Source organism: Sminthopsis crassicaudata, chromosome 3, assembly GCF_048593235.1.
Source record: "Sminthopsis crassicaudata isolate SCR6 chromosome 3, ASM4859323v1, whole genome shotgun sequence".
In the NCBI taxonomy this organism is placed as follows: Eukaryota; Metazoa; Chordata; class Mammalia; order Dasyuromorphia; family Dasyuridae; genus Sminthopsis; species Sminthopsis crassicaudata.
Window position 1 is genome coordinate 473,344,024 of NC_133619.1, and position 16,142 is coordinate 473,360,165.

The following is a 16,142-nucleotide window of genomic DNA, read 5'->3' on the forward strand; positions in this document are numbered from 1 at the left end:
ATAATGAGGATCAGAGAGGTTAGCCACTTGTCCAAGATCATACAGGTAGTAAGCATAAGAGACAAGATGTGAAATCATCAGACTGGTTTGGTGAATGGTCTACATTAGTGGCTAAAAGAGAGTTGTTAAGAATCCCCTTTAAATTGGCCGCAGGTTTTAGGAGTGAAAGAATTCACTCATTCCCAAATTGTTAGTTGCAAAATGAAAGTTTATTGTTAGATAGAAATTAGTTTACCAAGAGACTGGCTTTTATAGTGACAGATCCGAGGAAAATGGAGTTTTGCAATGAGAATGCAATTCTCAGTGGACAAAAGGTCCTGGCAGTGAAGAGAGCTACCAAGGTCTATATGCAAAAGACCTTCTTTGAAGGAAGCTGTTATATAGGGTGTCTTGATGGGGGCTGGGACAGCCCAAGCAGGTCAGGGGGCTAGTGGGTAGAGTCCCAAGTTGGCTCATCTACAAGCTGAGCTGGAATTTGAATAAAATTGAATAGATCTTTAATTGAATAGGTTGGAATTCTTTTGCTCAGGACTGAATCAACTCCACCTAGATAACAGAATGAAACTGTTTATCTTGTTTCCCTCAAGTGGGGTCCTTCACTGAGACAGAGTTGAAGATTTTCTCCTTCAAGGAGTTTTGAGTTTCGGGGTCCCTTCTTCAGTTTTACTCCTACTCTTCTTGGGTGGAGAACACAGGAGATATCTGATGTAAGTATAAAAAGAAAATTAAACCTGTGGTGTCAAACTCAAATGATGACTTAGAAAACCACAAATCAATATCTTTGTTTTACCATATTTTTATTTAATTTGATAAACAGTTCCCAATTACATTTTGATCTGGTTCAGGCCACAATGGGGAGTTTTGGAGGCTATATATTGCCATCTAGGCTTTGAGTTTGAGACCTCTGATAGAGACCATTAAAATCATGGAAGTAGAAATAACATAAGTGAACAACTAATCTATTGAAAACATACATTAAATATTGTGTTCAGCCTTTGTACCATATGATGATGGAGTATTAACTGGAAAACTCTAGTTAGAAAACTAGAATATATAATCTAGTAGAAACTAAGTACATACCAACCTCTCACAACCTCTTACAACACATAAGAAAATAAGCTTACAAATAAGCTTGTTACATGCCTTAGAAATAGTAACATAATAAATAAATTAGATAAAGAAATTATCTGTCATTCATATGAGTGTACATGAAAAATGCATGACCAAACTGGGGATAAAGAGATCACAAAGCAAAATGTATTAAATAAAAACTTTTTTTTGCCAAAAAACCCGAATTCAGCTAAAATTAGAAACAGGGAAATGATTAAAATTTATACAGCAAACTTCTCAGATCCCTGTTTTAAGATATAGAGAAGACTGATTCAAATTTATAAAAAAATTCCCCAATAGTCAAAAAATATGAACATGCCCTTTTCAGAGGAAAAAAATAAAAGCTATCAATATATGAAAAAAAATCTAAATAATAATTAGAGAAACAAAGCAACTCTGAAGAACCACTTCATATCCCTCAGATTGACTAAGTTTAACAAAAAAAAACCCAAAAAATCACTTGCTGGCAAAGCAATGAGAAAAACGTACATTAAAGAACTGTGGGTAAATCTGTAAGCAGTCTAAATATTCTGGTAAGCAACTTGGAACTCTGCCTCAAAAGCTATTAAACTATATTTACCCTTTGAGCAATATTGCTACTATGTCTATAACTAAAAAGAGATTAAAGAAAGAGCAAAAGGACACACACATATATATATATATACAAAAATATTTAAAGTAGATGATGGCAAAGAATTGGAAACTGAGGGGAAGCCCATTTTTTGAGGAATAGCTAAAGAAGTTATGGTAGATAATCAATATGGAATACTATTGTGTTATAAAAAAAATCATGAAGATGATTTCCTAAAAACCTAGGAAGACTTGTAAGAACTGATGCAAAACGAAGTGAATAAAACCAACAGCACAATTTATAAAAAAACAATAGTTGTAAAGATAATGAACTTTGAAAGACTTAACTCTCACAAACACTATCAAATCACAAATGCAAAGAACTTAAGATAAAACATGCACTCTACTGCTGGATAGAGAGATAGATAATGGATTTGAAGTACAGATGGAAGCAATTTTTTTTTCTTTTTAAAATATGGCTAATGAAGCATTCATTTTGCATGACAATGAATATTTGTTATGGATCTTGCCTTCTCAATAGGCTTGGGAGAAGATGAACAGAAAGAAATGGATCCATTTGGTACCAGTAAATCTCTCTCTTTAAATAATTATTAAATACGATCTAATCTCTATCTTGCCTCAGTTTCTCTGGCATTACAATTGGAAATTTAACACTAACACACAAAGGAAAAATTTTCATCAACTTTGTTTCAAATATATATATATATATATATATATATTTTAAACCATACTCCAATCCTTACAGGAAGTGCTATTAAGATTCCAAGATAAATACAAAAAGAAAAAATAGGCAACTTTTATTTTAAAAAATTAATAAACTTTGCCAAAACAAAATCAATGGAAGTAGATTTTTAAAAATTAATGGGTAAGAGGGAAGCTTTGCATTAAAAATATGGATAAAAGATGGATATACAAAATTAAGGGACTTATGAATACATAAGACTAACATAATTTCCAACAGATAAGTGATCTACCCATTGCATCACTGCTATTCCAGCTATTGTTACAGCTATTGTTTGTCCTTCATTTTTGAAGAGGATCAATGACATCATGAGGGTGATGCCTTGACTTTCACATGAATTGGATTTAATTGAGGCAGAACTATGCAAAGTAGTCTGCTCCAAAGACATCCAAATTCAATGACAAGAAAAAAAAGTCAAGATATCTGGCAATGGCCCAAACTGAGGTGGGTGCTTTGACCTTTCTAAATTAAGATCCTTCCTAAGTCTTATTTTGTTTCAGGCAATGCCCATACAAAAACTAAGGGCTAAATATAAATTGAGGTAAAAGATAGCTTAATTTGCCAACCCAACAACTGCAATTTACACACTCATTCTAAGCCATGGAAACCTAAATAGAGAGCAAAAAGACTTCTGCTGGGGGCTATTCAATGAAAGCCAGAGTGATCAGAGTTTAAAAGGATAGACAAATAGCTTCTTTTATGTCACAATGAGATTTTTAAAATTCTGCTTTTTCAGAGCTATATTTCAAGAAATCATAAATGAAAATTTGTTATGATTCTTACAAGATATTAAGACAGTGGAATTGATAGAGACAATAATTATTTAATTTAGCATGTTTCAATATGATTGATCTGATCTTACAAGATGTTATGGGCCAGAACTTGAAACAAGGCACTAAGTGGAATTGAGGAGACAATGGTTAAACCTAATTTAGCATAGATTTAATCCTACAACAAATAATGGTTTCCTAGTGATGTAATGATTGGAATATACTCAGTGAACAGCATATAAGCAAGAAGCTCTCAGGGCCAGACCCACAAGCCCACACTCAGAAGTGGAGTCAGATTCATTCCATTTTTCACCTTTGTGCTGGCTGGAGGCTTTGGATTCAGAGGGAGCTAGAGGCAGAAGCTGGAAGAGATAAAGGACTAGCAGCAAGAGCTCTTGGAACCAAGGAGAGAGATAGGCCTCTAAGAAAGCTAACTGGGCTATTTTGAAGGAGACAATAAAGGATTTGAACTTTTAGCTCCTGGCTGCATTTGGGGTGATTATTACACTGTATTGAAAGGAAGGCTGCCTCCAGAAGCCCCTCAAGAAACCTGCTCCCAGAGAAAATTACATCTTTAGAGAAGAACATTACAAAAATTATACAGGATAAAAAGTAAATTGTTTAGCTTTGGGAGAAAAAAATTTACAGTCATATACACATCATGAAAGGATATAAAAAGTAATCTTCCAAAAATGAATTTAAATACATTCCAAATTCCTAATAAGAAAAAAAAGGAAAATTTAAACAATTCTCATGCTATCTTTTAAGAAGCACTTCACGTATGGACTGGTAGAAGGTTTAAAAATTCATTTTTTTCTGAATATGATATAACTAATAAAAATGTTAAGAGAATTTGTGGGAAGGCACAAGATACTGTCAGTAAAGTTGTGAATTAATACAACACTTCTGAAAAAATTTCAAATCATGCAAGAAAAGTTATAAAATTATTTCTATCCTCTCATCTATTGATACAACTAGGGGATATTTACCTCAAGTAGTTCAAAATCAAAAAAGCTCTGGAGCATCTAGGTGGGGCAGTGGATAGAGCACCAGCCTTGAATTCAGGAGGACCCGAGTTCAAATCAGGTCTCAGACACTTAACACTTCCTAGCTGTGTGACCCTGGGCAAGTCACTTAACCCCAGCCTCCAAAAAAAAAAAAAAAATATATATATATATATATATATATAATAATCAAAAAAGCTCTATTTGAACGGAATTTTCTAATAGTCTTTTTTTTTTTTTCTTTTTTTGGTTAAAGTAAGAGACTGGGGAGAAAGTATTTGCTGATAAATGCCTAAATGTATTATGACAGCAAGGCAATGAGATTTTATGGAGGGACAAGAGAAAGTAATTTAAAGCATTTATACAAAGTCTGTTATATACTGTTCTAAATATTTAACAAATATTATCCCATTGGATCTGATTTGATTACAGTGGGCCAGGAACAACTATTATTTCAAATTTCAAGAAGCAATATGAACTGATACAGAGGAAAGGACCCATTAGCTACTGAAAATGGAATAATGATAAATAGCAAGAGGCATACCAGAATATTTCTTATGTTTGTTCAGATTTAGCCATCAAGGATAATGACTTTTGATCTGGAGAAAACAAGAAGAACTGATACACAAAACAGGTAAGAAGCTAATAAGAAAACACTTGGTTGTCCATAATGCAGTCAAGTCACCTGTCCAGAATGAATAATTTACAGAACTGGCAAATGTGAACAGAAGCACTGTTAGTGACATAAAACAATCCCAGAGAACATAAAAGAAAGCACAGGATGCAAGAAAAGTCAAAATTGCTGCCTTTTCAAAAAAGGAGAGACAATGGAATCTTTGTTTAAGCCAATCATACAGCCTGTCTCCTCTCTTTATCAGCAAAGGAACTTGCCACAAACTATCAAATAATTGAAGGAATTCAAGTATGAGATCTCTTTTCTCCCAATTCTACATATGAAATTTTAAATAACAAACAATCTCCATTTTCTTCCCCTTTGTAGTCTCAGGAAAGACTACCTGTAACCCTGATCTCGTCAAATAATTTTTATAATCTTTTCTCCCTTTCTACATTTCAATCTTTCTTCTACATATTATTTTTAAAAATATACTCAGCTTTCCCCCTTCCAAAAAATAAAAATATACTTTACTAGACCCTTCTACGCCATAAGCTATTATTCTATTCCTTTCACAATCTAGAAGAATTATACATTCAAACATATATCTATACTTATTGCCTCTACTTCCTCACCTATCAATTTCAAAATTCATAATGATATGGTTTTCCACCACTCTACAAAGTTACCAATGATTCCTGTAATATTATATCCAATACTAATTTTTCTGGAATTTTCTTCAAATCAGCCAACAATCATTCAATAAACAACTATAATGTGGTAGACACTGTGCTAAGCCTTAAAAATACACAAAAAGACAAATAATACACTTTCAAGATCCCAGTTTATTATCAGACCACCAATGCATTAGTGAATCCTTAGGGCCCTTCTTTCTCAGAGTGATTTGATTATTTCCCATAAGCTTAACTGTTATTACCAAGCAACTTTTCTACCTACATATATACATATATATATACATACATATATATATATATATATATATATATATATATATATATATATATATACACACACACACACAAATATACTCTTTCTTCTTAGCTCTAGTTCAACATCAGCAAATATTCACCAATATTGCCATAAGCACCTCAAACTCATCAAGTCCAAAACTGAACTTATTCCCCCTTCCACCCCCGTCCCCCCACTAAATCCATCCCTCCTAATAACATCTTGATTTCTGTGAAGGGTATCACCATCTTTTTTAATTATGCAGATTTGCAATTTTACAGTTATCTTCAACAATTTCCTTTTCTTCTACCTCCTACCTACCCCAATAGCTAAAAAATTGCTGTCTTATCTACTCTACCTCTCAACTCTCATATTCACTTTTTTTTTTTTTTTTTTTTAATTGACATCCTAGTTCTAATAGAATCAACAAGCATTCGATACTCAACTACTAAGCACCATTTACTGTGTTAAGCACTGGTAACCAGTCCTCTTAGTCAACCATCTAGACAACAGTGCTCTAAACTTGAACCCCTTGAGTCTTTCTCCTATAATCCATTCTCCATATAATTGCAGTATTGATATTTTTAAAGCACAAGTCTGAATTTATCCATCTACTGATCAAAAACCTCCGGTGGCTCTGGAATAAAATATATATTCCTCTTATTTGACTTTTAAAGCATTTTACATCTGGATCCAATGTATAATTCCAGATTGATTTTGTACCTCTAACAATTTATTCTATATATCAGGAATGAATGTTCTCCATTCTGATCTCCAGGTCTTAGAATCTCTATCTCCATTTAAAGGTTCAGCTCAAAAGCCACCTTCTACAAAAAGTCTTTCTTGATTCTCAATTGTTGATTAGCAGGTCAACCTCCTCTTACCTCAAAATTGCCTTGAATAAATTTTCACTTACCCATGCATAATATTGTCTCTATCTACAGTAGGTCATAAATTTCTTGAGGATAAGGACTGTTTTAAACTTTTCGAATATCTAGCACAGGTCCTGATACATAGTTTAACACTGAGATTATAACAATCACAAAAATAGAAACAACAAATAGTGCATTTATATAGAACTTGAGGATTTCCAAAGTGCTATACGAGATCTATTTTATTTGACGCTCACTACAATCTTGGGAAGTAAGTACTAAGATTCCCATTTTGCGACTTTTCCAGGGTCACAAAGCGATTAAGTGACTGAGATTGAATTTCAATTCTGCTGTTCGAGACTTTAAGCTTGAGATACTATTCTGGGTACTACTTAGCAACCTATAAAATACTTGTATAATTGAATTTGAATATTTTTGTTCTTTATATTCCTTTTACCAAATGTAATTATATTGCAAAAGATGAAAACTAAAGTCATTGGAAACCTACTTCACAGCATTTAAATCCAACGTAGCATACAGGTAATATAAACATTTCATTCGTTCTGTAGTTTCCAAATTGTGAGGAACCATGTATTGAGCAAAGATGCGTTCAACAAGCAACCTGTAAGGGAATATTGAGAAAAAAATGTTTACTGACAAAAAAAGCACTGGTCATATAAGTTTGAACATGGTATTTTTAAAAGGTAGAAGTTATAAATTAAATAAGTTAAAAATAAACACAAAAGAATTATGAAGGTTATTTCACACTCACCTCTGTCATGGATAAAATTTGGTCAATAGGTTAAAAAAAATGCTACAGAAAATAAATTAATATATAGTGACATCAGAAGTTTAAATGTATGTATATATATATATATATATGTATGAGCTTCACATTTTTTTACAGAAATATATTAAAAACTGCAAAGCTTGCTAAGGAAACAAATAAATTGCAAACTGTAAGTGGTACTTTTCTACATAATCAGAAGATTGATAACTAAGAAAGGTCCTCACTTCAAAAGGTCAACCTTTTCAATTAAAAGTAATAAAGTGGCTAACAATCTCTATGAGTATTATTACTTTGTCACTATAATCAAATGATTGAATTTGTCATTAGCACAACTTAACCTTGATTTTGAAGACAAATTCATAATAGGTTGTTATGTTTTCTTATTAAGCATTGAAAGATCAAAGGATTCTTTTTCTCTTCTGAAATCCTTATTAAAAAAAAATTTAACCTCCCAAGACAAGACAGACTTGTCTTGCCTTATTGCCTTATTGGCAAGAGAGACTAAAGTAACCTCTTGCTTCCAAAAACTATTCTACTAAAAAATGAAATACACTTTTATTTTTAAAAAATGAACAGAAAAACTCACACCCTGCCCTTAAATGATTTGTAGAGAAATCATTATGGAGAAGATACTATGGAAATTACAGTAATATTACAAAGGTCTATCAGCAATGACCTTCGTTCTATATTAATCTAAGAGTGGCAAATTTCAACTGTAGATCAGAGAGATAAAACAGCTCACAGAGATTTTGTTACTACAGATACTTTTTCACATTATTTCCTTAATACTGAAACAGTATATCAGCCAATAGTTAGACAATCCAAGATTCTGACTGCAGGGTGTAGAGCGAGGTAGTGTGATTATAGTTTTGAAGTCAAATATTAAATCTGAACAGTATCTGATAGACAGAAAGGTTCTCATTCTTCTCTGCAAGTCTCTTCATGGGATTTTATGAATGTAGAGAAGCATGGCTATTATATAGAATAGGAATACATCCAGTCTCAGATTACAATTAGATACCTTTTAAATAGTTTAAATTAGGTGAATTCCTTATTCCATTCCTTCATACATTTGTTAGGTTCAGATTCTAAAAGCTCTTCTATTAATGAATCAATGCTCCAATGGTTCAAACCTACCGGTCATCAATACTGTTTTGATAATATATATGTAGCAATTTGTCCTTGATCCATGAAATTTGTTTTGCAGCTTCCTTTCCAGCCTCTGACTGCAACGAATATTTCTTGTAAATCTGGGCAAGTCCCATCATGGCTTCTTTTCTTACTCTCCACTTAAAAAAGAATATAGTCTTATTTTTAAAATGTCATTTTTATTAAGTTCAGAAGAGGTCATATTACACATGAAATTACTAAACAACCAAATATACTTATGAATATACTCTTTAAAAAAAACGACATATGAAAAGTTTGTTATAAATTTATATCTGATTTTTAATATTTTTCATGGGAGAAGCTTTTAAGTTTAATACCTACCATGATTTAAAGATGCAAAAATTAAAAATGCAAATAATCAAATAAAATAGAATTGCTTTGCAAACTGATATACCAGGATCTTTAACTTTTTATTTTCCTAACAATTAAAAGTAGCTTAAGTACAAAGGGGTACTAACCCCTTAATACTTCAAAAATATCTGTAATTTCAAAGTATAAATAATTCTCTACCAATGTATCCCATGATTTGGGAAATAGCTTAAATATATTTCTACTGACAGAAAAATATTATCATCTAATAGCTAACCTTTTTTTGTATCTTCCGCACAATTCAGCACAAAATAGAACTGAAATAAAATCATAAATTTTCTGGATTATATTTTATATCACTTTTTATGCTCAAGTTGTTATTGGTAATATGTTATTATCTATTATATCCACTAAGCAGATCTTCATTTTCTTTTGGCAAATCAGACTTTGGATCTTTAAAATTTGTAGTATTTTCCATGACTTGTATTCATAAAGCAATAAAAAATGCTGGTGTTTAAAAAATTAATATCTTTCACAGAGAAACCTAAGACTAATAAAGAGCTATGGAATTTCCCAATTACAGTACAGGTTGTGCTCTTCCCCGTAATCACTGCTGATCTTCATTACCTGTCCAAAGCATATGTAATGACAGTGATCAAAACGTTCCACTATATTATTGGTTTTTTTTTAATTACATTTTTTTTAAATTGTGAACTTAGCAAACAACATTTTAAAACTTTATTCTGAATTTAAAATAAAACAAACGTTTCTATAACAAAGTTGAAGAGAAAAACAGATGATTGCACCTGAATATGCAGATTCAACTTGCTCTTCCTTTCAAATAACAAAGTTATAGTGTAACTTTTTTTCTCTCTCCCTCTCCTTCCACCCTGTATCCCCAGAGATGGTTACCATTAGACACAAATTTGTGTGTGTGAATTCTTTGGAATCTTCATTTATAGGATCTTTACAATTAATTTGTATTTTTTTCAGAATGACGTGATTGCTCAAAATTGTTCTTAAAACTGTATAGGCATATGTATATTATCTTCTCTTGGTTCTAGTCATCTTGTACTTCATTATTTTGTGCAAGTCTCTCCATATTTTTCTAAAATCACCAAGCTTATCAATCCTTACAAGTGACAAGCATTTACCACAATTTGTTCAGTCATTTCCCAATTAATAGGTATTCCCACAATTTCTATTTTTGTGTGACCACAAATAAAGCTGCTACAAATGTTTTAGAATATATTGTTTTTTTCCTTTTTCTCTTAATCATTTTGGGAAACAGACCTAATAGTGGTATTGATGGGTCAAAGGTCAAAGTATAACACCTCTTTGGGCATAATTCCTAATCACTTTCCAAAAGATCAGATCAACTCACAGATCCACCAACAATAAATTTTTAAAAGCACTAATTTTTACACTTTCCCTCCAACATTTGTCACTTCCAAATTCTAACATTTTACCCAATCTGACAGATATAAAATGCTATCTAAAAGTTTTTTTATTTGCATTTTTCTAATCAACAATGATTTAGAGCCTTTTTTCATATGACCATAAATCATTTTGATTTTTTTCATTAGAAAAGTGCCTTTTCTATTTTTTTGACTATTTATCAGGGAACCACCATATCCTCAAAATAGCCATTTGCATATGAGCTTGTATTCTTTCTTTCTTGTTTGTTTGTTTGTTTTTAAGGCTGGGGTTAAGTGACTTGCCAGGGTCACACAGCTAGGAAGTGTTAAGTGTCTGAGACCAAATTTGAACTCAGGTCCTCCTGAATTCAAGGCTGGTGCTCTATCCACTGCGCCACCTAGCAGCCCCTGAGCTTGTATTCTAAACTTACTCTGACACTGGCTACTCTCCAATAAGGAGGTTACATATTTCTTAGCTAGGGTGATTTGTATGTTGTTTTGGCCTCTTTATTTGAGTCACTGAATGAAATATTTATAGGAAATGATAAGAATCTCTTTGTTGTGTTTTTTTTTTAACCCAGTTTCTAATTTTCAGTACCAAAAGTTTTTTTTTTGTTTGTTTGTTTTTTTAACTTTTGGCCCAAATTACTGAAATATTTCAGTCATCCCATCTTTTCATTTTGGTCTTCTGATTTAATATTGAATTTGACATTTGTTTTAACAAGTTAAGTGATGTGATTATAGTAATCTGGTAGCAGCTAAGTGATATAGTAGAAAGAACACTGAAGCTGGGATCAGGGATCAAAAAGATTTGAGTTCAAATACAGGCATAGACACTTAGCAGACTTGTGATCCTGGGCAAGTCACTCAATTTCTGGCTGCCTCATTTTCCTAATCTGTAAAATGGGTATAATAACAAGTTGTAAGAGTCAAATAAGATAACATTTGTAAAGTGTTTTGCAAACTTTACAGCATTATGTAAAACTAATTATCATCATCATCCATCAAGTCAAATGATTTTGATAACTTCTATATTAAGAACCAGAATTTAAAATTCATTCTTTTTTATCTTGTTCAGAACTTATCATGTTCAGTATCTTCTAATTCTCTCCTTTGTGATTGAAGTAGTCTACAAGTTTTATTCTTCTTGAATTTCTTAGCTATAGTTTCTGACAAATTTTTCAACAACTTTTCTGAATAAATTCACAATGAAGTCAATAAACAGCAATTTATAAAACTTGGTTTGAAAGATTCTTGTCAAGTTCTTCTCTGAATCTGTCAAGACAATTGGGATTAATTGATTTGCCTAAGGTCACACAGCTAGTTAGTGAGATTGGATTTGAATTCAGGAACTATCTAATTATCTGCCCTACTAATTATCTTTACAATGATCTTTTTTGCTTAGGATCATCAGAAGGATATATATATATATATATATATATATATATATATATATATATATATATATATATATATATATATATACACACACACACACACACACACACACACACACACATATAAAAACTCTCTTTTACATTTTCAGATACCACTTTAAATTCTCCTAGCTATATGACTACTCCTCAATTCCTTTACTGAATCCTCATCCAGATCAGCCCATAGGTATTCCTCAGGGTTCTATCCTGAACTATCTTCTCTTCTCATTAGGTAATCTCATTAGCTCCCATAGATTTAATCACCATCTTCCTCTATGATGATTCTCATATCTTTCCTCCTCTATTCTCCAATAATGGCTTTCCAACTCCCTTTCACACATCTCAATATGTTCAAAACAGAATTTATTCCCCCCCCCAAACTCTAACTTCCATATTCCTACTGTTGAGGACAATACTATCTTCCTAGTCCTCCAGTCCTGAAACCTAGGAGTCATCCTGGATTCCTCAATATCTCTCATCCCCCTATATACCTCCTACTGCTAAGGCTTCTTGATTTTTCCTTTGCAATGTCTCTTGAATATGCCCTCTTCTCTCCTGTGACATTGTCACCACTCTGATGCAGGTCCTTATCATCTCATATCTGGACTACTGTCTAATAGTCTGCTAGTGGGTTGACTGCCCTAAAACACAGGATCTTTCATGTTAATACATATGTACACACACACACACACACACACACACACACACACACACACACACACACACACACACACACACACACACCCCTATACCCCAACTCAATTTCCAGTGGCTTCCTATAGTATGAAATACAAAATGATCTGTTTGGCATTCAAAGTTCTTAATACTCTGATCCTATCTTACCCTTGCAGTCTTCTTAAAACTTACTTCTCATCTCATATTTTTTGATTTGGTGATACTGTTCTCCTTGAACAAGTCATTCCAAATCTCTTGCTGCAGCTTATTTTCTCTGGCTGTCTCCTACTCCTGGAACATTCTCCCTCCTTAGCCACAAATACTGGTGCTTGGATTCCTTTAAGCTTCAACTAAAATTCCACCTTCAATAAAAGACCTTCCCCAAACCTTCTTAATTCTAGTTCATTCCATCTGTCCATTGTCCCCCTATATGTTCTGTACACAGCTTGCTCCATTTGTGTCTGTGTATTTACATACTGTCTCACCCATTAGACTGTAAACTCTTTGACATGAAGCACTGTGCTTTGCCTCTTTTTGAATCCCCAGCATTTAGCACAGTGCTTGACATACTGTAGGTACTTAATGTTTATTGATTATCTGACTAAAATTCGTGGTGGAGACACTGAAGGTTGAAATTAATAACTGAAGAGTCAGTTTAGAGAATTTCTTTGGATTTCATTTAACTGATGTTGATATGTCTGTTCCATATTTTAAACAAAAACAAAAACATAGCAACTAGAAAATTGTCATATAATGGTTCTGGTACATTTCCAAAGAAGATTATATACTAATATTTCAAACTACTTATACACACAGCTAAAGATATTGAATAAATTTGAAACATTTACCTGCTGTTCGCTAATTTTCCTTGCCTATATTGAATAGATCACTAATGCAATGATTCACCAAATAAATTTAAAACAATAACCGATGAGAAATCCATGTTACTTAGGGCAGAAGGCTCATTTGGAAACAACTACATGCCAGCATTAGAGTCAGTAAGTCAACTAGCATTTACTGAGTGCTTATTATATGGTAGGCAATGAACTAAGTGCTTGGTGAATTAGAGAGATAATTCAGTGCTATTATAACACATGCTTATTACAGGGACAAAAGTTCCAGGCTGAAGAAAATAAAACTAGAACTAGTCATATGTTGCTCTAAAAGGACTAGGTTTTTTTTTTAAACATGGTCACAATATCACAAACAATACTCCATTAAAATATACACTGATCTCATTGAATTAATATTAATATTGGCACATATCTTGACAGGAGACAGAAAAAGGATAAGAGATGTAACAAAGCATGTGTTTCTTCTAAACATTAATTTAAAATCATAAAAATTATGATCACCACACCAAGTAAAAGCAAATTTATGAGAGAGAATGATTTAAGTTCTTGAATTCACCTCTACTATACGAAATCTCATTTCTCTCAACAATGAGACAATAATTATCTGAGGCAATAAAAATGCCATTAGAAATTCAACAGAGAAGCAGTATTAGTAGGAGTAGAAAAGAAGACCTGCTTTAAACTAAGAAGTTCTATCTTTCTTTCTTTTTTTTGGCTGAAGCAATTGGGGTCAAGTGACTTGCCCAGGGACACGCAGTGAGGAAGTGTTAAGTGTTTTGAGGCCAGATTTGAATTCAGGTGCTCCTGACCACAGGTCTGGTGCACTATCCATTGCACCAACTAGCTGCCAGAAGTCCTATCTTTGACACAAACAATACTGTGCAAGCATTGGCAAATGATTTCTTATCTCCATGCTACAAGCAACTACTAAAACTAAAAATTACAGAAGACTTTGTAAAAGTTTTGTAGGTCTGCAAGTTTCTTCAACATGAATTCTCTACACCAGCTATTTCTCCAGCAAATGTGTTAACTAGTCTATCAAGGGAGGAAGAAAATATGAAATATTCAAATATGAAACATTTAGCATATTTAAATATGAAATATTTACTAGCTCAAACTACAAATAATCACTTACCCGTTTGTCTAATGTTCGTTCTCGCACAAAATTAAGTAAGTGATCATTAACAAGTAGAATATCTTTTTTAGCTGCTGTAACTATAGATACAATAACATCATGTCTAATGGCTTCTTCAGGATCATGTGATCTCACTTTAAGATATTCTGAAAGAAAAAAATTTCTATAATGAGAATTTTTTTAGCTTAAACCAATTAAATAAATCCTTTAAGTAATGAAAACATAACTAAAAAAGAAAAATGGAATTAGTAAAGTTTAACAAAAACTGTCACCAATATCTGAAAAAAACTGTTTATTTATATTAGTTTAATGCAAATAAGTGATAGATATTTTTAATCATTATTTATTTGACTTATACTACTGCATATAAAAGGGAGAAGAAATGTAATATATATAACACACACACATAGTTGGTAGATGAAAAGTTAGAGTGTATTATAATGTTAAAACAAATTTATTCTTTCAGAAAAAGATCAGAATGTTTCCTTTATAATCCCTTATATTAATACAGTTTTGTGAAAGGGTTGATATTTGGGAGAACATATAATGAATGAATCTTTAGCTAGCCCTGCCATTTACTTGCTGAGTGATTTTCCTCAAGTTATTTAACTCATCTAGCCTCAGTTTCCTCATCTGTATAATTAAAAGATTGTATTAAATAATCTTTAAGAACCATCTCAGCTTTTAAGTCTACTTACTGACCATATGACTGAAATATGAAGTAAAGAGACCAAAATAATTATAGCATTAAAATATCTCTCAGATGGCAGAATGTTAGGATGTTTCAACAAAACAAAGTATTCATCAAATAATTACTAACAGACAGCTTATCCATAGTAAACCCTTTTTCATCAAGGTCTTCTTGACTGAAAAAAAAAGTCTCTATGTTAAAAATCTGTAATTTTACCAAACATCTCTCTCCATTGATACTGATTTCGAACTGCCACAGTTCGAAAAATTGATCAACCTGCAGCTAAATATTTCTGAGCCTCTTTGGACTGGCAACAAAAACTTATTACTATATCTTTTTTTGTTGTTATTAGAGAAAGAGCAAAGAAAAGATGGAAAAGAGAACAGAGAAGCAGGGGAAAGGGAGAGAGAAAAGGAGAGAGGAAAAGAAGAGGGAGAAAAAAGAGAAAGAGAAGAGAAAGGGAAGCAAAGAAGGACAGTAAGACAAAGCATTTGAAGAATAAAAATTTCCACTTTTCTCAGCAACAGAGATGAATCACAGAATAGTCTTTCTGCATACATAAAGATCCATTATTAGCATCCATATCTATGTTCATCTCTTTTTCTAAATTGGTCTAAGTGGAAGGTATAAAATATGAAGACAAAATGAAAAGCAATCTATATCCTCAAGAGGAACACCACACACACACACACACACACACACACACACACACACACACACACACTGTGAGGAGGGGAAAATTTTAAAAGCTAGGGAATTAAGGGAATGCTTTTCAAAGCAAGTAGCATATAGATTGAAACTTAAAGGTAATTAGGAATTCTAAAAGGCAAAAATGAAGAGGAAATATATTCCAAGAGAAGTAGGCTAATATAAAAACAAGGAGACAGAAAATGGAATGTTGAATTCAGGAAACAAAAGACTGATTTAGGTTGCTAAAAGTTTATTGATTTAGAGAATAACATGGTCAGACTTGACCTTTAGAAAGACTATGCT

General features: G+C 32.4%; 1 protein-coding gene across 3 annotated transcripts in view; it reads right to left on the reverse strand.

Annotated features, from left to right (window-relative positions):
• Positions 1-16,142, reverse strand: part of PDS5B (PDS5 cohesin associated factor B) — a 209,402-nt gene that overhangs the window by 94,547 nt on the left and 98,713 nt on the right. For all 3 annotated transcript variants that reach the window (XM_074303509.1, XM_074303508.1, XM_074303507.1), the window contains 3 exons: positions 14,459-14,604; positions 8,599-8,750; positions 7,180-7,293 (listed from right to left, as the gene is read on the reverse strand). In XM_074303509.1, coding sequence (XP_074159610.1) covers positions 7,180-7,293; positions 8,599-8,750; positions 14,459-14,604 — 412 coding nt within the window. The remainder of the gene's footprint in view (positions 1-7,179; positions 7,294-8,598; positions 8,751-14,458; positions 14,605-16,142) is intronic.